Below are 21,932 nucleotides of genomic sequence, written 5' to 3'. Positions count from 1 at the left end.
CACACATTTGTAACAAAATTTATTGGTATAGCAACTCAAATTAAAATAATAATTTTAAAAATTGACATTGACTAAATGATGATAGAGAAAAAACCTGAAAAGCAAATTAACACTTGCTATTTTAATTTGAGAGAACAAAGACTCAAAGAATTATGTGTTATATCCATTTATTTATGGAAATACTGTCCTGTTGTAATACATTGAACACATATATGCGCTTCATGAAAAATTACAATTGCCCTTTAACAAACATTGCAGAAATGGGAAAACAATCTGAAATGAAAATACAGTATCCAACAGAAAGAATGTTAGAAGCAACAACAATAGTATCAGTTATGTAGAAAATCATACAGAATGCTTAACTGCAAAGTTTAAGAAGATTTTTTTAAAGAAAACTTACACTGCAGACCTGCTTTCTAAAATAAGCAGTCAGTCTAAGCATGCTCGGATTCAGTCAATGAAAGTAAAATGATACCACTGGCCAATGAACTGCACACCTTTCCTTTTTTCCTTGTTTTTTTTTTCATATAGAAAAAAAAAAACATTACATTTGATATGTTTTTTTACTAAACAGCAATGGTATGACAACAAGGATTTGTCAGACGAAAAATCGCAACTGATTTTTTCCATCCAATTTTTATATTATTTATCCAGTTCAGGGTTGCAGAGATCTCAAGTATATGATCATGGATTGGTCCCCTGACAACCTTTTACTTTTACAATCGTGCAATAACTAAATGGGAATTGAACCCACAGTTACTGCATAGAAAATAAGACAGAAGATGATTTCAACCACTCTTTTTACAATACAAATTGGATTGTATATGAGAAGCAACTTATTTTGAGGCAGGGGATGCAGGTTCATAATGATGCAAATTTAAAAAAAAAAAAAAAAAAAAAAACACAAAAACAAAAAGCATGGAGCTACACTTTTGTATATGTGCACCTTGTAGGTTACTTCTTGGTTCATGAAAAGGAAAAAAAATCCTTTTGGATTATCAATTGTGGAGGCGCCATTTCGTTTGTGATGTTTATTGGAAATTTGTAGCATAGTCACCTGTGCAATTATATTAAGAAAAAAATATTCAGTCTTAAAACCCTTACAAAATCCAGTTGAAATGATAATGGAGCTAGCAGTTTGTGGCCACTGAAGGAAAAATATTGCAAATCCTGCTGAGTTTTCAAATGCATGTGGATGATCAACAAAAAAATCCTTGTCATATGCTCCTTTCTCCCAACAAGTCCATGCCTTCTTTCATCATATTTTGATTCATTATGGTCCAGGACTCATGTTTTCATGCTGTCACACATTTGATGGTATGTTGTCCAGTCATTCATCTTTTTCTTTTCACTCCTCCTACCTCAAAATTCTTTCCTTATCTTACTGGTCGCTGTCATACCTTTGGAGTGCATCCTGCAGTTTGGATGTGATTTTCTGGAAGAAGCCAATCTGCTCTCGGAGGTGGTGCTGCATCTGGGCTCGGAAATCGCGTACGCGCGTGCGATGAAAGTGCTGGATCTCGGCCAGCGTGGCGCACGAGATGATGTTGCAGCGATCGTGGAGCTCGCCCTCTTGCGTGGGACAGTCCTTCACTTTGGTCAGCGCACCTTAGACAAAATGGAGGAGAGAGTTTTTTTATCCTGTGCTGCAAAGGCAAAAAAACGTTTGATTCGGACAGGAAATGAATTGACGGCAATGATAAATTTCATGTGGGCTGAATCAATGAGGAAATTAAAAAAACTTGTGCTTGGATCCAGAAGAAAAGAGATGGAAAGATACATTTTTAATGAAAATTCATAAAAATTGTTTTCGAACAGTTGAAATTGAAAAGACACTTTTATTTAGCAATTAACTGTTTCTCAGAAATTAGCTTCACAACATTGAGCCAAACTGTACAGTTGTGTTCCGTGAGATATAGTCTATGATGTGGAAAATTATCCAATTTCCCATTTTTTTTGTAATTTGATAAACATAATGTTCCGTTGTGGGCTGTGAGAGTAGTTTCATCGTAATCATGTAATAAATGGTTTGGCCAATAGGTGACAGCACAGTACTTTAAGACAAGATCTGAATAATAATAATTCCTGTTGCTACAAATTTGATTAGAATGACTTAATATTGCTGATTTAGGCGACAGTATTTTAAAATTTCAAATTTTCAGCTGGTGGTGTGCTTCGAGATTAGAAAATAAGGTGCCTTAGCTCAAAAAAGGTTGGAAAACACCAACTTAGTGGTCTGACACCCAACTTAAGAACAGCAGGAGTAATCAGAGGTGGCTTTCTCATCATATTTTGTGATTTCAAAACTGTTCCATGGGCTGACGTAGCGGCTCTATACCGTTTACATTGCAGCGGCCTAGCGGGAATTCACCAGAACGTCCGGATTACTCACTCAAAGCCTCAATGTTATAAAAACAAAATCTCAGTTCACAATTCATTGCTAGCAATAGCCAGTTGAAATTCTTCTTGTTGAGTCCAGCTCTGCAGCTATCTTAACATGAAACAAGTTGCTTCTAGCTACAGCTGTTTTAGCACAAAAAAAGAAGAAAACTTGCACCCCAGACGTCCTTGCTTACCCTATGCTGAGTAATGCATTAAAATGTCTAGTGACTCAAGTTTTAAAGGGGGAAGTACATCATTTTTGGCAGACTTGAAGGATGGAAAACAGAAGAGGAACTGTGGAGTGAACTGCTAACTCAAAGAAATCACAAGCTAGCTCATAGCTCACTGTTAGGCACGCTGACCTTTGTGACCTGCTGGTGTAAACGAAAGAGTGGATTATCTTTTTCTCACATACAATCTATCTATTTAAGCTAATGACAATAAACCTGGACTCTGCACCTCTGGCTGCCATAGCGATTAGCAGCGTGTAAACTGAACTGTGTTCTTTGTACCCTTGGCTGGTGGGAAACGTCTATCTCTTCTCTTCAAATTAGAGAACCAGAAGGAAGAAGGAAAGAAAGAGGGGAAAAGTGTGGGAGGAGGAGGGGAAAACTAATCCAGAGACTGCTCTATTTTGCATTCCTGCAGTCCCAGGGTAACATTGGACAAGAGGCCCAGGAATCTGGCCTCATTCAAATCAGATGTTAGCCTTTGGACCTGTGGGTGGATGGAGCACAACTACATTTAGGTCAACATGGTTTTACATACTGTCAGTTGTGATGTATTCTCACATTTGCTCAGGGCCATTGCTGATGGAGCGAAAGTCTAAAATAGCAGATATGTTACAATCTGGGTGACAAATTTATTTATTTTTTAATCATGACAAAACCCAAGTATCATCTGTTGGAGGTAGCATAAAGTACACTTTCCAGTATAAAACCATCAGTGCTACTCAGCAGACGCAGCTCAGCATCAAGAATAAAGATGAAATTAATTACTTTAGACGATTGTTGTTTGCCCGCAGTTACACATTTGAGCCGTAAATTATGTTCAGGTATGCTATTGAAAGAAATAACCAGGCGCATTACAAGCTCAGAGAAAGAAAATAGATGGGTTATAGGTTTTGTCAGCTTAATTGTTTTCAATAGAGTAATTTATGAATAAAATCATAATTTCTTAGTAATAAGCTACTTAGTAATAAAATTACAATTGTAGTAAGTTTTTTTAAGAATATCTTTGGCAATGCATTTTAAACATTTACCCCCCCCCCCCCCCACCAAAAAAAACAAACAAACAAAAAAACAAAAAACAGTACTGACACATTCTTATGCCATGGTTGTTTTTGACAATGAAAAAAAGTATGTTGTAAACTGAAGACCCCTTATGTTTACATTTGGCAGGCTTTATGTCAAAATTATGACATCACTCGCCGTCAACTAGCGCTATCATGAATATTCTGACCCACAGAGGATGCCGAACATTTTTCTTCTCCTTTTTTATGGGGAAGTTAACCCCATAATTTTCTTTAAATTAATATTTCATGAGTTCCCACTAGTCTAAACACAGAATTCAGATTATTTATGTGCTTTTGGAAAATGAATTAAGCAGCAAAATCAACCTGCCTTACTTCATTTCACAATGCAGCCATTTTGCAACATGCTGTAAACTAAAAAATAGGTGATAAGGCAATAAAGTAATCACAGCTCAGCTTGTGAATATCACATGACCAAACTATGAAAATATATACACAGCTCATCTAAAAATGGCACATGACCAAACTGAGCAACAGTGATGTCATTTTCAGTCGACAACAAGTGATAACTTGGCATCACGTGATGGACAAAAACAGGTGGACTTTGATTTATTCATATTCCACAAATACAATAATCAGAATGCCATACTTGCATATTATTGTTTTAAATTATATTTATTTTACTACTTTGTTGTGGGGATCACCACAAACCATGACACAGAACCGGGCTGTTGTCGACCACAATTTACAACAGTTTTTCTTCACAACAAAGCCCTCAGGTTTAGAGACAGCAGTTCACTGATATTATGCCGTTCTCTTGGTCTAGCGTGCATTATCTGACAATTACTGTCTGACCTTGGCAAACGTCTGCGCTCTTTTGAGTAATCTTCGGTCAGAATGGTCTGGTTGGATGCATGTGCTGTACACTTTTTTCTCTTTTTGGCAGCAGAGGCCGCAGTAATAAACGAGATCACATTCCTGGACCTAAATTAGGTCAACATCTGTGTTGTCCTGTTATAAGTTGTTCAAGATTTTAGGAGAAAGTATGATGAAATGAGTTATCTGTGACACAGGGTGGGAAGCGTTGTCAGTCCCAAAGACTATTGGCATTCAGGCTGCAATTGTATCTAACGAACAGAGCTCAGCGCACTATAGAAACAGTGCCTCCAGGTTTGGCAAACGTCAGGACTTTGCATGCCAGCAGAGGCTCCCTCCTCCCACACTGCAGGGAACCAACAAGCTAACTCCTGTTTGTTGTGTTTGTAGTGTGTGACTCACTTCAGGCTCTCTCTGTACCCGGGGTATAACAACTTTTTCTCAATGTGGGGATCAGTTTTCTGCTCACACTGACTTTGCAATTCCGTAAGTGAAACCAGATGAAACGCTCAGTTAGGGGTCGCAGGGTTTGTGAGTGTTGCCTATAAATTGTTTCATGGACGAATAATCAAGGATATGAGTAGGATGGCGCTCAGCCCAATACTATTCATTTCTCTTATAGTTTCAGCTGAAATACTAACTTGTATCGTTATTGTTTTACTGAATATTAGGTTGAACACAAGTTAGGCCAGCCTGCTGGGTCCACATTTGATACAATTACACCGCCCAACATAAATACCTACATCCTGACACCCTTTTCATGATGTACCTAATATTTTGTTCGGCCAATTACAAAATACCAATGCAACTTGAGTTCAAATCCACCTCGCTCCGGCCTTCTTGTGCGAAGTTTGCATGTTCTCCCCGAGCCTGCATGGGTTCTTTCTGAGCACGCTGGCTTCCTTGCACGGTTCAAAAATGGTAGGTGTATCGAACAATCTAAATTGTCTTTAGGTGTGATTGGGTGCGTGAATGGTTGTTTGTCTCTGCGGGCCCTGCAATTGGCTGGCAACCAGTTCACAGTGTCCCCCGCGTCCTGCCCGTAGACAGCTGGGTTAGGCACCGGCAAGCCAGTGACCCTAGTGAGGATAAAGCCATTCTTTGTGGTAACAGCCATGGTAGAACAAGCTTTGCTTGTGTAGCATTTTGCTATGCTTAGATTGGCTGACAGAAAATATTGTGTTCAAGAATGAAAGAAAATAATCAACTAACATATGATCACAAAAGAGAGGGAAAGGTACACTGTTAATCTTGTAAGCCACCTGTAACAGCTTGTGGTGGAAAGCAAGTGAGGAACCAAACTAAACTTGACCATCGGTGGAATATGGTGGGTTTTAATCAGATGCGACATGAAAAATATGCATTTTCTTACCTTTCTGCACATGAATAATGTCAGGATAGTTGGCCAGATGTCCTCTGTAGAGATCCAGCAGATCAGAAATGGGATCCAGGTCCTGGCGTGGCTGTTCTGCAAAATAATCTCCAATGGCCTCATAGGCGTCACCAGTGTAAGAGATGGCTTTATTCAGACCTCCAGAGTAGGCCTGCTGGTCCAGCTCGAAGGCCTGCGAGAGGAGTTTGAAGGACTGTCCAACTTTATGGTACTCCTTCTTGAATCCTGACATCTGCTTGCGTGCAAATTCGTTGATGGTTGTGTTTACCACCACGATGTTCTCGTCCATCCTTTTTGTAAAAGACTTGAAGCCTTCTATCTTGCTCTCCACTTCCTGAAGGTCGAGCGGGACGGCGGGTGTGCTTGATGGAGGAGAGACGTTATTTTTAAAAATGTGCTACATTCTTGCTTATGTACTCGAGGAGAAGACTTGCAGCTTTATTTGGAAAAATACTCCAAACGTGACATCATTGTAACTCCACAAACATGCTTATCTGTTTAATACTGTCTACAACTCATTACAAAAGCCTTGATTCAGCGTGCTGACTCAAGGAACAAAGATAAAATTACCTTGCTGAAGAACTATCCATTGTAACTAGAAAGCTATTTTAAACTTGAAAATCTAATAGAATACAAGAGCACTAGGTCAAATCAGCAGGAGGCTCTTCATACCTGATCGTGAGGAAGAAATTAGCGCCGACCAGCTCATCCCTCTCTGCCTTCCTCTTGCCCTGTTTCCAGGCCTTCTCGTCCGCCCCGCACGTGAGGAAATGCTGGAAGACGTCACAGCGCGCCAGCACAGGGTGGCTGGTCATGTGGTTCATCCACCAGATGAGGCCTTTCCTTCGCTTGGAGATGAAGTCCTCCTCAAAGCGGCCAGTGGCCTGCTTCTCTGGCAGGTGCGGCACCGAGATGACGGGGAAGCGCTCCACCAGCCGAGCGTACAGCCAATCGAAGTGTTTGTACCTGCGGGAGATGAGAAAATGCTTGTGAGAAAAATCATCAGGGTATACTGACAGCGATAATTTTAATTTGGTGGATTTATTTCTTTATCTCAAATACATTTGAGCCAGGGGCGGCTCGTGAGAGACGGGTTAGCACGTCTACCTCACGGTTCAGATTTCTTGGGTTCGATTTTAGTTCACTCGGCCTTACTGTGTGGAGTTTTCATGTTCTCGCCATGCTCACATTGGTCTTCTCTGGGCATTCTGGTCTCGTCCCAAAACATGCATGTTTATTGGACACTCCAAATTGCCCTTAGTTGTGATTGTGAATGATTGTTCATCTCTGTGTACCCTGCAATTGGCTGGAAACCAGTCCAGTGTGTCCCCTGACTACTGCTCAAAAACGGCTGAGATAGGCACCAGCAACCCAGCAACCCTAGTGAGAATAAGCAGCTGTAGAATGGATGGATGGGACATTTGAGCCATTTGAGATTTTGCATAAAATGGTTTTAAATCATAAAAAAAGTATTTCTAGGGCATCCTCTTAATACATTGTCACATTCTTCATTGTACTGCCCTTTGTTTTCAATAGGCTCGGGAGCGAGCTGGTTTTATTTGTGCCTTCAATTAAATGAACATACTTTTTTTTTTCTTTTTAAATCTCTACTCGAGGCAGACTTACTAACCACGAAATGTGATTGTCTTATTTCAAAGCTGTTGTGGGAACTTAAAAGACAATCCCACCATGTAAACAATTCCAGTAAAGTTCATTGGGAACATCTGGTGATGAATCTCTAAAACAGCAAAGTCTGGGCTTGATGCCATGTGATGTCATTTTCAGTTGACAGAAGTGGAAAAAAAAGGTATTCATTGTAAATGAAAAAGAATTTAAAAAACAAAATATTAACTTTGAACTGCTGAAAACGGCTCGGTAGGTTTATTATTGCTTTGAATTATAGAGATGGTAAGATAAATAGCTATTGGAGTCTGTGTAGCATTAATAGCAATCATTATAACACTTGTCAACAAGGGAGTACCATGCGAAGTTTGAAGCCTGCAGCCAAACAAACTCACAAACTCTCATTTTTTTCACAGCTCACTGGATATTCAGCATTGCTGAGATTTTGACACCAAACTGTAAACTTTTTGGCAGAGGTAATATGTATCAGCAAGGAAAGAGAGAGGTAAAAACAGAGAATGATCCCCACCATCAGTGACAGAACATTCTATGGGAAAATGTTTTGGTTGAAAAAAAAAGACAAAGAAACAATGAGAAAAGTCCCTGAGGAATTCCAGAGGAAATACACTATTCCAGAGGCCAAAAGGCCACACTTGGCCCTGATTCTGCCATTTGCTGGGAACAAAAGTGGGAACAGGCCACAAGCCACAGAATCATCAAATGGAGAGAGGAAGTGGAAAGAAGAAGAAAAGGAAGAGTTTTGTACCTGCGGTTGACTTGAACATTGGTGTGAGTGGGCGTCAGGCCGTAGGACATGTAGCTCTTCATCCCTTTGAACTTAGTCTGCTTGGTTGGGTCGTCAATGGTGCACGTGAAGGGGTACGGGTCATCCTGCCATTCAGGTCCATGCTTGCCCATCACCACACAGATCCTATCCCCATCTTTGACAAAAGCAGCCGCCTCCCCTAGAAGGAAAGCCTCTCCTCCAGACTTGACAAAAGTGGAGAACCTGTTCAGGTTCCTCCCAACCGTGGCTGAGCTCTTGGCTTGAGGTTGCAGGGAGCTGCTGCGCCTGGCCGGCAGAGAGGTGGTCACCGGGTACAAGGAAGGAGGTGAGGTCCCCAGACTCCTTGGAGTCTCAGTGGCTGGGGAGCTGTCATCCCAGTCGTCGTCCCAGTCGTCATCGCTGCCCTGGCTGGTGTGGAAGCTCCCCCCGCCGCTGCCAACGCTCCCTGCCTCTGGTCCTTTCTGAGAATAAGTGGCGTGGGTGGGGGTCCCAACTTTAGGAGAGGAGAACCCGTTGTTGTTGTTTTTGGAGGTGATGTTGTCCCTGATGATCTCCACGTAGGAGGCTGGGATGAGGCCGACGTCCCCTCTGCTGTTTTTCCCCTCCAACCAACCTTCCAGCTCCTCCTCGCTGAACAGACTTACCAGCTCATTCTCTCTAATGGAGATCTCCCCAGGGTTCTCCGAGTGGAAGTCGTACAACACCCTGGCCTTCAGCGCCATTCTTACACCAGGATTACGTCACTCTCTTGAACTCCTCAACAAACGCCAAGCATTCCCGACATCGATGTTTTTGAGGAAACTCGATCGAGTTTGCGGCGCAGACAGAAACTTTCCGTCCGTGTAATCCGTGCGCGGATCGAGAAAAAAAGTAAAGGAGAAACCTTATCAGATATCCGACAGCAACCTCCTCTCCTTTCTAGCCGCTCCTGTTTCAAAGATCACTCGTTTTCCACACGCAACTTCATCCCCAAAAAAACCTGACAGACTTAGTAAAAAAGGATTGACGGACCTGCGGCGGCCGTGAAGCTGATTTATTTCACCCGACAACCCCCAAAAAAGGGGTTGATGTGCCTCTTTTTCACCCCTCCTCTCTCGGAGATGCTTGTAGTTAAAGACACCAAGTCCCAACACGTAGAAGAAGTGAGGGGGCGGGGCCTATTGCAAGTTTGGTCAAGCCGCAGAACTCAGCACGTTGTTATGTAGTACTGGAAAACACATTACAACAGAAATAAAATAAAGGGAATCTATCACGCTAGCTATCACACCATCAATCATTCCATCAATCAATTAATACGTCTATTTAGTAGATCAATTGTGTATTGGTGAAATAATGTCAGTCAAGTTTTTATAAACCGAATGGTTTTTATTACGTTGCAATATTGCGCAAATAACTAAAGGCTAGAAAATCAAATAATATCTGTAATGACGAGGTCAGGAAGCTAGAGGCCAGTGTCACATCATATTTTAAAAAGAGGACGCCAGGGATACGTTTTTCCAATGATATCAGTGCTGAGTCAATTTTGAGTTTTATTCGACAATGCTGTCCGTTTATTCAGAATTTAATTCACATAACATCCATTTCCATCTCTTTTGTAAATCATTTCACAAATTTGGACAATTTATAGCAAGGATTACGCCGTTTTGTGTGTGTGTTTTTTTTTAAGATCCACACGCTAATAGACCCTCTGAAAATTTTATTACATATACATATATGAAAGTTATGTCTTGTAGTGATAGTTTTTTTTTCTGACGCCAGCGTAAAAGCGCCCACGTTTTGCCTGATTTATTATTTACTTAATAAATAAATAAATAAATAAATAAATAAATAAATAAATAAATAAATAAATAGTTTTCACATTTGTGATTTTAGTATTAAACACTCAGTGTTGTACTACAGCTCCAAAATACAGGCATCGTATTCCCCAAATTGTACTGCATTTCAGCATTTACACTGCGGAAGTGGTTGTGAAACGTAACGCCATGAACTGTTCATCTAATATACCGAGGGCACTTGAATGCATCGGTCTTGCGTACAACGGTTGTCAAGTTGTCACTATCCGACGAGAATCTAGTGGCAGGTCGCTTTAGTAAAATGAAGACTATAAACCGGTGAAAACTGAGAAGCTGAAGTAAAATTGTTTAAGTTTAGAGTCTATAGTTGGAGCGAGAAGTCCTTGCTATCCTGACAGAGCCTCGAAGAAGCACCTGGGCGAGAGGACCTTCACCGTTGTCTGCATTATGTCAAAACTACCAGGTAACGCAGGTGTGTCGTTGCTCGGGGACAAGTCGCTAGACTTCTACCGGGACCCGGTGCTGTTCTGCCGGGAGAAGATGGAGAAACACGGCAGCAGGGTGTTTCAAAGCCGCCTGCTGAACAGACCCACCACCTTTGTGTGCTCTGCGGAGGGCATGAAGGAGCTGCTTTGCGGTATGTGTTACCTGCGTGCCATTCAGATGCAAAGTGCCACAACACTATAGGGTTCTTTTAAAAGTCTATTATAGCTTTATTACAATATTAATACTTTTTGGGGACACTTTAAGGTGGCCATAGTGACCTTATGTCATTCCTCGGCACCTCCCCTATCTCAACTTACTCAGAGCTTTAACGATTTCTTGTAAGTACTGTACAAATGCACACACCAGCGTGATCCGTCATGGGAATGACTCGTGATGGTGCTGCAGGGAATGGGGATGTTACTGAGACCTCTGTTAACATCTTCACATCTAAATCTCTTTGGACACGTAATACGTTAAACATTTTAGCAAATTAAAAAAAACTTAGCATAATCAAATTGTTTTCTTAAGCGAAACCCACGAGAAAAAGTGTCACAAGCTAATATCTAATGTTAGCTACAGTTTGATGTACAACCAGGCGTATCAAAAACTGGGCTGAGGTCACAAAAGAACCCAAACTGCAAAAGACAAGTTTTCCCATTTGAAATAATCCCCCTGGAGTCTAACAGACTTCCCCAATCATTTCTGCTACACTTTCACGCTCTTCTGGAAGGAATCTTTCAGTATCCTCTGCAGCTCGACAACCCTCTTAAGTTTGGAAAAGAGGGAAAATATGTACATGTCAGGTGAGTAGGGGCTGGTAAAAATGCCACCCACAGGGATGGATTCAAGCAGGTAGATTTTACTGTGTAATTCATATTCCACAAATGCTATATTAGGCTGTGTTAAGGCTCATGTGACTGCATACAACAGATCGTTAACAGTTTTGACTTGACTTCCCCTTTAGTTAAGTGTTTTGCAAATTTATCTTTACATCAGCCCCTAAAAATGTCATGGTGACTCAAGTCACTCAAGTCACCGAACATTTTCCCAGTTAATTCTATAGGAACTGTACTTTGACAATAATGCTTTGTTGTTTGTTTCAGAGAAATCTAATGTGTTTCTGAAGGATCCCACTGATTTGATGACCAATATGTACGGTGACACAATTGTTACCACAAATGGTAATAATATCCTCATGCACACATATGCGCTTTTAACTCATATCATCTACAAACCAATCCTTTATAGGTTTGGACGAGTCGCCATTCAATCAATGTATGACTTCATGAAACTGTTTTGTTACTGTTGCTTAAAAACAATTAACTGTCAGTTAATACACACACATTTGCATTTTTTAGGTGAGGAGGCTTGTCTTCTCCGTCTCTCTTTCACCAGCTTGTTGACAGGAAGTTGTTTGGAATTGTCAAGTGGTTACATCACCAGGTAGGTCAAGTACTGCAACTAGATACACGTAGCAGTTGGATGAATAGTCAGTAACAACAGTGAAATTTGCAGCATACTTCCTCTTTTAGACTTATGATGAAAATATATGCTTTCAAAAACGGAAACCTCCGATGTAAATATGTGCTTTATGTCGCTTTCAGTCAAACATTTGTTTAAATAAATGTAACTTACACATTTTGAGTGCAAGTTTACACAGGAAAAAAAGAGTTGATCATTTTTGAGATATGTTTTCTTTCTTTTTTCCTAGTCTATGTGAACGCTGTCTCAATGATCTCTCCCACAAGTAATACATCTTTATAATTTAATCAATTCCCCTCTTGAATTGAATTAGAAATTTGTTTTCATTATTTAATGTCACCTGAAAATTTTTAAAAAACACAATTTAATGACTGACAAGCTGCATGATTTGTGTGTGTATATGTTCAGTGGTGAGCCCCGGTGTGTGTATACTGCATTTAAGCACCTGGGGACAGAGTTGGTGTTGGGCCTTTTTCTCAACGTACATGCAGACAATCAGCCGGAACTTTTCCAGAAAATAACACAGCTCTGTACTCAGCACTGGCATGGTAAGAACAGTACCAGATTTGGTTTTTAAAAGTAAAAGCAAAATCGACATGGCGGCAATAGACTAATTTTGCTCCAATCTGAAATGTGTTTTCATCTTTGTCAATTCATGAGCTTTCAGGGTTCATATGGAACATTATTTATTTCGGCATTGTTGTACATATGAACAAAAGAAGGAAAGCCAGTGTTTAAGGATTATAGTTTAGAGTGTATTAGTTGTATAAAGTGTACAAAACTTATTGACCTTTTTCTTTATTTTGCACTTCCAAACAATCCATATATGAGAAAGTAATACTAAAACGGATGAAAACTGAACTAAACTAACAAACTTTAAAAGCTAACTAAAACTTAATTAAAAAAAATCTAAAGTCAAAACAAAATAAAATTGTATATATTAAAAAAAAAAAAACTACCCCAGTCCTACTATTCAAGAGATCAACCAGCTTTAATGATGGTATTCTGTTGAATTGCAATCACATTTGTTTTTTCTATTGCTCCACATCATCTTTTAAATTGCTTCCAAAAAAAAAAAAAAAAATGCTCAATTCACTGACTCAACATATTCTTCTGCAGGTCTCATCTCTGCTCCGGTCAACGTAAAGGTCCCTTTGTGGTCATCTGGTTTTTCCGTGGCATTGGAGGCCAGAGACCAGCTGATGGAAATAATCAAAGACAAACTGGAGAATGGCACGGAGGGGTGTGTAGGATGCGGAAAAAAAAAAAAAAAAAAAACATAAGTTGATTTTGCCTGATGGTTGCTCTCAATTTTCCATCTCCAGTTTTGTGGGCTCCCTGAAGTCTCTGCCACTGCCCAGCTCAAGCTGTGCTTCCCAGCATCTCCTGCTGTTCATCTCAGCGCTCATCCCCAAAGCTCTGGCATCATTACTCACCTCGTTCACTGTGGCTTTAAGTGGGAATGAAAAGGTACAATGACAAAAGAAAATAAGGGGCGATGAGGGATAGTGAGCAGAGTCTCCAAAAAGATGATAATGCTCATCTCACAATTTGTTTTTGTTATGTATGTAATTTTCTATATAATTTATATACAGTTTTAAAAATGCTCACGCATCATCTTTCCACCAACCTATGCAGTTTAGCAGGTTACTCAAACTGTGCTTTTTTTTTCATCCATGCTATCAACGTTATCAGTGAAATACTAGGGTGGCGATGCAATGTGTTGATAAGTCAACAGATAATGTTCATGAACAGCCACATTCCATGAACGAACACACAAAAACAGATATTGGCCAGTGTTCATTGTTTAATGCGCGGTTCTTGCATTCATTTCACTGTGTTGCAATCTTTGCAAGGAACATCTTTTTGTCAATAACCATCACCTTTTCAGAAAGAAATTCGTAGACGAGCATTGATGGATGCTGATTATCTGCAAGGAGTTCTTCTGGAAGTTCAGAGGCTCTGGCCTCCATTTATTGGTGGACGCAGGATAGCAGAAAGGGTAAGAATCAACCACACACTAACTCTAGTGTGAAAATTAGGGAAACATTTTTTGAGGTAGGGAACATTGGAGTGCCTCCTTTTTGCGAAACTAAGGGGAAGGGCATAAAAAAGACATGCAAGTGACTGTGGTGAACCCTGATTGGAGAATCCTAAAAATTGCAACAACTATGACCCCATCTGTAATTCTCAGAACTGAACTAGGAGCTAGTAGCGGCTATAGTAAATGGATGAATGGATGGAACTCGGGTCTGACAAATTGATTTATTCTCTTATGTTATTCCACACTTGAATGTTTGTAGGTCAGTCCAAGTTGTAGAGAAGAAATTAAAAATACAGTTTCCCAGAATATGTCCCCCTTCAATTATTTATCCTCCTTTCAGTGCACTCAGGCTTTGTGTTTCTCTGTATCTTGCATTGTTTTCCTGTAGATGGCGACATAACTGCAGCGAGTGAGTGCGGTAGCTGGGTTATTCTCAAAGATACAAAAGCTGGACAAGGAAATACAGTACTTACAATATGCTGTAGTAGTGTAAACGATGTTTTATTTGGTAAATGAAAACCAAAAGAAAATTACTCATAATTGTAATTTTAATAGTACTTACCGTACATGTTAAATGAGTATTTAGCACCAGGTAATGCTACAAGACATAGTTTTCTCAAAAATGTAGTCGTTTTCATTTTGCAACCTAACCTTTATTGTAATATGCTCGCTAACATGGGCTTGCTCATTATTTCATTTTATACCCTACTTGACGTCAGCACTGAGCCAGCATGACCCTGTCTTTGAAAAAGGGTTGTATGTTTTATTTATTCACTCAGCAACATCTCATACACATGCACCAGCTATATTTTGATTTTGGCAACCTCATCAACCGGGTTTATGCAACAGTCCAATCCGAGGCATTGATCCGTCCATGTGATTGATCCGGTACGCTTGCCCGGTTAGAAGATCGAGGGGGTTGCTGCTGGGGCTGATGTGTGCCCGTGATGCTGTGAAGTCGAGTTGAAAGTCATTTGTCACTTCTGGGAAATGCTTCAGTACACTTTGATTGCTGGCGACCTCCATGGAATGCAGACTCGTGACGTCAGGGCTTTGGGATCATTTTGTGGTGGTGGCAGGCCTGTGCAAGTATATAGGCTACTAAATGTTATGAAGTTTTAAGAAATCTTTAGAGCCCTGTCAAAATAACAAAGACTGGTGTTTTTTATCGTGATGGTGCCGAAACAGGCACACTCTATGATGAATAACAGTTAGTCCATCGTTCTCTTTTGAAGTGGAACTAGGAACTTAGTTAGAAAAATTCAAATCAATTTGCAGCTTTGCAAACAGATACATACAGTTAAAAATGTATTAATCACCTCTGTGAATTAATACATTTAAGAACACCATAACACCCAGCAAGACCCCTCAGTACTGGAAATATCTCGGACCTCGAGAAGACGGAGAGAAATGATGAGCTTGTGTCATGTGTGGGTGCAGTTGGCTAAATGACAATTAGTATTCATTGTCATGTGGAAAAAGTCGAAGCACAATCGGTTGGAACTAAAATATGCAAATTTTTTACAAACTTGAGTGTTTATACGTACGTGTGTGTATGCGTGTGTAGAGAAAGTGAATGAACTTCACAAGGGCATTCATGTCACAGTGAGAACAAGGAGAAAGAGCCAGATTTTCCACTCCAGTAGAGAGAGGCCAAGATAGAAATGAGAAAGGAGCTGTAAGAAAAAAGAACAGTGATTATGTTGGGTGGCAGTCCATTAGTGAAGCAACTAATGGATGCAATGAAAAGGTGAATTTGGAGGCCAGCGGACCAGCTGAGTGGACTTTTTGCCCCAAGGTGACTTTTTTTTTTTTTTCTCACAAGAGCCCAGTGCAGAAAAAAGGCCTCGGGAAAGTTTTTTTTGAAAAAAAAAAAAAAAAAAAAAAAATCTGAACTCTTGCATTTCTGTCATGTAATTTGACGTGTGCCGTTATGTTCCTTCAGTGTGACTGTCGGTTTGTGTGTGCAGGACACTACCCTTGCAGGTTTTCATGTCCCAAAGGGATATGGCGCGATCTATATTAGTCACGCTGTCCACAGGGACCCGCAGGTGTTTGAGCAGCCTGACAGCTTTCTGCCAGAGAGATGGAATGGAAGGTCAGTATCACACTTTACGGTCTTATAAACCATAATCAAGTAAGTGTAATGCTGTAGTAAAAGGTACATGCAAGCGTTAAAATCTACAACTAGACTAGCTGCAACTAACAATTATTTAAATAATTGATGAATTCCTCACTTGATTTTTCGATGCATTAAAGAATTGGATTCTTTAAAATATGTTTTAATTTTTGGCCATTCTAAACAGGAAAGTGTTTTCAAATTGTCAGTGCAGAACATGCACTAACAGGATTTGGTCATGTGACATTCACAAGCTAAGCCATGATTGGTTGTTGCCTGCGCCTTGAGCCCGTGATATTATTGTTTTGGTGACAACAAGTTGTAAAATGTATTTTTAAAGGTATTAATTATACGTAAAACATTGAGAAAGTGCCAAATTACTTCTAGACATTTTTTACTGCTGACAACAGCTAAATAAGTAATCCCTTTAATTAGATCTGTATATAGCTCATGAAAGTAAGGTTTGCTGTAATGTTGTGTTACAAAATAAAGCAAGCTAAAACTGGTTCACAGATTTTTTTAAGTGATCTACCCCATGTCAAATATTTTTCACCCAAGTACCTCCTGGCCAATGCAAAGCATTTTATATGGAATAAGAATGATTCATGATTTATACAGTCATACTACATTGTTTCCATGGGAACCCATGCAGATAAATCGCCTGAACACACAAATCTGACCCAGTCATCATCTGCGCAGACAGAAAGACTTAAAATTCGATTGCCTCGCGATAATGCACTCGCATGCTGAACAAATCCAAGATATACAAAGAGACAGCAGCATCCGTCTGAACTTGATCTGGTTGGTTTTCTCCTTCATTCTCTCCGTCTGCGGCGCTTCCCATTCATTCACTGCCACCATTCACCTGTTTATTTTCATTCATAGCCCTTCATTCAGATGCAGCAAAGGGGCAAAAGCTATGAATGTGTCTATGCCGGAACCTGCTGCCATGACAGCGGGTCACCTGATGCCGTGTCTACCAATAGGGCTACCCCGATGTGTGTGCGCACATGTGTGAATGTGTGCTCACAGGGTTGGAGGGAGGGAGAAGCCGTTTTCTCATTTTCTCTCCTATAATGCCTCGTGGAATAGGATGGGATACAGAAAAATGAGTCAGAGCAGATCCTATCCCCCCCCCCCCCCCCCCCGCTTTGTGAGCACAGCTCAGAACGAAAATAGGGTAATTCCTGTATAAATGTTCTCTATTAATTTGGGATTCCCCTTATAACTTCTCAATTTAACAGTTCACAAAACATTTGTGTTAGGACAATTCATCATGGCCTTCTGTGAGGTTTTATATATAATACACTTATTTGTTAGTGAGCCATTATTGCAAAGAAAAATCTCGTACGATGCCATGTTTATATTGTATAGATTCAATTAATTTAATTAGTAATTTCTTTTTTTCAGACTAAAAAAAAAACAATGAATACAGCTGCCATGGTAACTGTGGCCACCTCATGCCCGCTTTCACCAATGAGGATTTCCCCTCGTGAATGCATGTGTGTGCGTGTGTGTGTGTATTCTTCTTGAAATTATGTCTTTTGACACTATTCATCTCATCATACAAAAAAACAAAGGCCACGAAAGCGAGGCTAAATCACAGTGTCATACAATCGAACTGACAGGCCCCTTCAAGGCACCTGCGGTGAGCACGTTTTGTCATTGCAATACAATCTCTTATGCACAGTGAGTCAAATATCTATTTTAAGCTGGGTGGCAGTGGTGTGTTTTCATATACAGTATTTGTAGTAATTCACTCAAAACAGAAGGACTGATGTCTTTATCCTTCTATTGTTCTTCCGGTCTAGTTGGCTCTCCTCCTCCCACCATGCTCCATCTCTGCTTGTCCATCTGTCAGTCGTGCTTGCCTGTCTGCCCTGATAGTTGCCAGGCTCCTTTTCTTGCCACCTGCCTGTTTGCTTGAATGACTGCAGTCCTCTTGCATAACAAGCCCACCTACTACAACAACACTATAACCCAATCAGCGGTTTTGTGTGTTCAGTAAGATGGATGCGCATATTGTGTCTCCTTGTGCGTATCGTCAGCTTGTGTACGGTATGTGTGCTTTTCCAGTCTGAAATAGTAGAGTCTCGGTACGTTATCCTCCTATCTGGCGGACGCCCACGCAGACTGTGGATGTAGATACACGAGTCGGAAACGCTGCCATACGGAGATAAGAAATCAAGCTACTGCAGCTTGTAATCTATGGATCTTAGAACAGGAAGTTTCCTCTGCATATGCATATTCCTCTGCACGTAGAAAAAGTCTACACACCCCTGTTCAAATGCCAGGTGCCACTAAATTATTATAAAATAATTCTGAATGAAAAATACAAAAGAAAACATTTGTTATCTTAATGTTGAAATGCATAGAACATTCGAAAAACAATTGGGTTAACCCCCCTGCCCGTCCCCTCACTTTTTGAGATGGACTGGTTTAACGCAAAGGTTTTTGAAGCCTCTCAAGTTTATGGAGGCCTCAAGGATTACATTCAAATCTCCGTCTCTCAAGCACTTCCTCCATTTGCATTATGTTTGATCGTTTACTTTGGATTTCTTGAAAAGGTTTCCTCTCTTGTCTCAGAATTGTCTCTTAGGCATCTTGCTTGTTCATGATCGGCCTTCTGGTGCACTAAAGTATTATTGAGGGTTGCAGCAAAGAACACTTACAATGTCTCTCTCACACACACATACACACGCACACGCACACACACACAGTACCCACTAATGCTTCCTGTTTCCCTTTAATCAGAGCTCAGGTTTCAGGATGCATTAGTCGTGATCGGGGTGGGGGGTACTCTGTATCAGCACGTTGCTGGCAAACGCTCGTTTCACATCTGTTTATTTCAAATTTATATTTACAAAAATAAAAGTTTAATGTTGTGTACGAGACATGGGGCGCATTCTGATAACATCTGTTGTTTCTTGTTTGATGCTCTGCTAGGCTCAATGTTGAGAGCAACTTTTATCTTATAACTTTTCTATGTTATAGCTTATATGGCTGATGTTGCTAAAGTAAACAAATACTTTATTTCTTATTATCAGTCCACCTTTTGCGATTTTCAGCTTTTTTTCAATATTAAAATGGTGACATACATTTTATACTTGCATCATAATGTTCAGGAGGTGATAGTGTAATCATTTCATAGCTAAAACTTTCACAGCATGAAGTGATCCTTGTTCTTGGCATTGCAATGAACATGGTTGTGATGTGGGCACTCCTGTTTAGAAAACTATTGAATTCTTTGTCCTTTAACTCTCTCTGCACATATCTTGCATTTTTGTGCAATCATTCAACGTTTTTCTGCATAGGAATTCAGACCACAAGCACTTCCTTTGTGCCTTTGGCAGTGGATCTCGAAACTGCATTGGCAACAAACTTACCGACGTCTTCCTCAAGGTGAGCAAGAACCAAAAATACATCAAATAAAGTTGAATACGCAAACAGTTTTTAGAGCATTGACAAAGGCTGGAAAACAAATTGCTCGGGAGACCCATGTGAAGCCAACACTGATTTATTGTTCAGTTAATGTGAAAGACAAAATTAAGTGTTGCATGTAACCCCAGTATCAGACAGCAAGCCTAAATTCCCAGGTGTCAAATTTCCTGTTGAAATCACCAACCATTCCCAAAGGCAGCATTCACCATAGCCACCAGGACAATACTCAGGAGATGCAATATGCACACAGTATTACACAAACGCTGCATGTATATGCAGTTACATAGAAGGAAACACAAATAGAATAAATATACACGCAGACATTTGTTTTCCTTGTGGTGTTTTTATTTCAGTAATCACCATAAGACAAGTGAGCTCAAGGTGATTCAGTTTTAATTAGAATTGTGTGAATGTGTTAGTACAATCCAACACACTTAAACCAAACAAGGAATTATACTTAAGATTAATTTATAGCTCTTCAAATCACAGATTGTGGTTGTTTTTTTTAATACTTAGATCAACTGCTACACTAAAATGATTAAAAAGAAATAGAGCAAAAACTTCCATTTGACCAATTTCTTGGTAGTAATATATCAGGTTAAAATGGTTATATTTTCAATCAATTTACTGTGGTGATTTAGCCAATCGGAACACATGCTAGTAGTTAATTTGCCCGATCCCTACAAAGCGAAAATTGCAGGGAACCCATAGACTAACGGTCATTCACACCTGACGTCTGGGATAGGCATCTCCAAGCCTGCGACCCTTGTAAGGATGAGCGGCTATAGATAATGGATGGATGGGTAATTGAATTTAATGCCCTGCTCAAGTTGCAGCACCATATCAAAAGACAAGTCAGTTATAAACATCCAAACTGATGTTTACAATGCAAAAGAAGCCACACCTGATGATGGAGAAAAAAAAATGTTTTATTTATTTGGTAACTGCCATCGTAAACTCTTTTTGCCATTTCAATTGTGGTTAAACAGTTTTAACGGTTAAGGTTGTCAGCTCTGAGCAGATTTTGGAGGCAAAAATTACTCTGACCACATCCATCAAACAGACCTTTGCCTTACAACAGGCGGATTCACAAATGTGGCCTAATTTTCGAGATGGGTTTACAGCGTTTGTTGTTCACTAAAGCAACGCTTGTTACGGCCATATAAAACTGACAGAATCCCTACATGCACACACACACACACACACACACACACACACACACACACACACACACACACGAGAGGGCGTGACCAGTGTGAAAAGTAGACCGCAGGGATCTAGGTCATAGATGTGACTCATCGCCTTCCCCCGTCCTCCTCCCTCGTCGTCATCTTCCGTCCTCCATTCCATCACTTATTTCGCCCCCTTCGTCTTCCCCCGGCATCTTCATCCTACCCCTCCCCCTCTATTGAGATAATCTTCATTCATAAATCAGAGGGTGGTGGGCCAACAGTCGCGTGGTTAGATATTAGCCAATAGGGAAGAGCGCCTTGATACTCAGTGTGCACTTTGTGAAGAATAAGACAGGATGAAGTGGAGCTTTGCTACTTGGTGGAATGCAAACACTTGGAATGTCATTTTAAAAGCAGAAAAGATGTGTGAACAAATGTTGCATTGTGTTTTGGTTCAGGAAGCATGCATGTACCTCTTAAAGCGCTATGACTGGAGTCTGGACCCCCCATCGCAAAACCTGGACTACAAATGGCTGCCCGTGTCTCGGCCCGTCAGCCCTCCAACCGTCTCCTTCACTCGCGTGGAGCTGGCCGGAGCAGACAACGTCACGTAGACACATGCAGAATTTTTAGGTGTAAAAACACTGAAAGGTACATAGGTTTACCAAATTAAAACTGTAGTTGCTTTCATGAGATTGTCACCATAGACTTTGTGGAAGATTTTTGCAGGAGTGTCGTCCCTCATTGAAATGCGCACACACATTGAGGTAAGCCCTCAGATTCCATCACTGACTGCAAAAGTGTGTGTCCCCCCACCCTCCTCTTTTTTTTCACCACTTTTCACCACCTAGCAACCAGCGCTGCTTAGCAACAGATCATCATACCGACACTGACTTGCTTCCTTTTTATCATTCTCAGACACAAACACTCACACACTAACCTGGTTATTTGCAATAACTGAGTATGAATCGTCACCGTTGCAAGATCAGATCTCATACTGTCAATTAGCAAACAATTATTTGAATTCATGTTCATACACCAATATTGTTTGGTCATGTTATATGTCTTTGACTGAAATGTGT

The 21,932-nt window shown here is 40.4% G+C and overlaps 2 protein-coding genes across 3 annotated transcripts; one reads left to right on the top strand and one right to left on the bottom strand.

Moving 5' to 3' along the window:
- Window positions 1-150: 150 nt before the first annotated feature.
- Window positions 151-9,428, bottom strand: LOC148411627 (sorting nexin-18-like). Its single transcript, XM_088435855.1, has 4 exons — window positions 8,293-9,428; window positions 6,576-6,869; window positions 5,883-6,265; window positions 151-1,608 (listed from the first exon to the last, which is right to left on the bottom strand). The coding sequence occupies exons 1-4, from the start codon at window positions 9,033-9,035 to the stop codon at window positions 1,382-1,384; spliced, it is 1,647 nt and encodes a 548-aa protein (XP_088291981.1). The 5' UTR covers window positions 9,036-9,428; the 3' UTR covers window positions 151-1,381.
- An 893-nt stretch (window positions 9,429-10,321) lies between these two features.
- On the top strand, window positions 10,322-21,568 carry LOC148411626 (uncharacterized). 2 transcript variants are annotated; one of them, XM_088435910.1, is made up of 11 exons: window positions 10,322-10,743; window positions 11,696-11,773; window positions 11,951-12,035; window positions 12,304-12,339; window positions 12,483-12,622; window positions 13,194-13,317; window positions 13,400-13,544; window positions 13,966-14,076; window positions 16,089-16,216; window positions 19,552-19,639; window positions 21,309-21,568. In XM_088435910.1, the coding sequence occupies exons 1-11, from the start codon at window positions 10,554-10,556 to the stop codon at window positions 21,462-21,464; spliced, it is 1,281 nt and encodes a 426-aa protein (XP_088292036.1). In that variant the 5' UTR covers window positions 10,322-10,553; the 3' UTR covers window positions 21,465-21,568. The 2 variants fall into 2 exon arrangements, with proteins under 2 accessions (XP_088292036.1, XP_088292037.1); XM_088435911.1 differs by lacking the exon at window positions 12,304-12,339.
- The last annotated feature ends 364 nt before the right edge of the window (window positions 21,569-21,932 follow it).

The sequence above is a fragment of the Hippichthys cyanospilos genome, chromosome 15 (genome assembly GCF_059441005.1).
Source record: "Hippichthys cyanospilos isolate Australia breed blue-spotted pipefish chromosome 15, RoL_Hcya_1.0, whole genome shotgun sequence".
In the NCBI taxonomy this organism is placed as follows: Eukaryota; Metazoa; Chordata; class Actinopteri; order Syngnathiformes; family Syngnathidae; genus Hippichthys; species Hippichthys cyanospilos.
The sequence above is the reverse complement of the archived record's forward strand: the minus strand, read 5'-3'. Positions and strand labels throughout refer to the sequence as shown.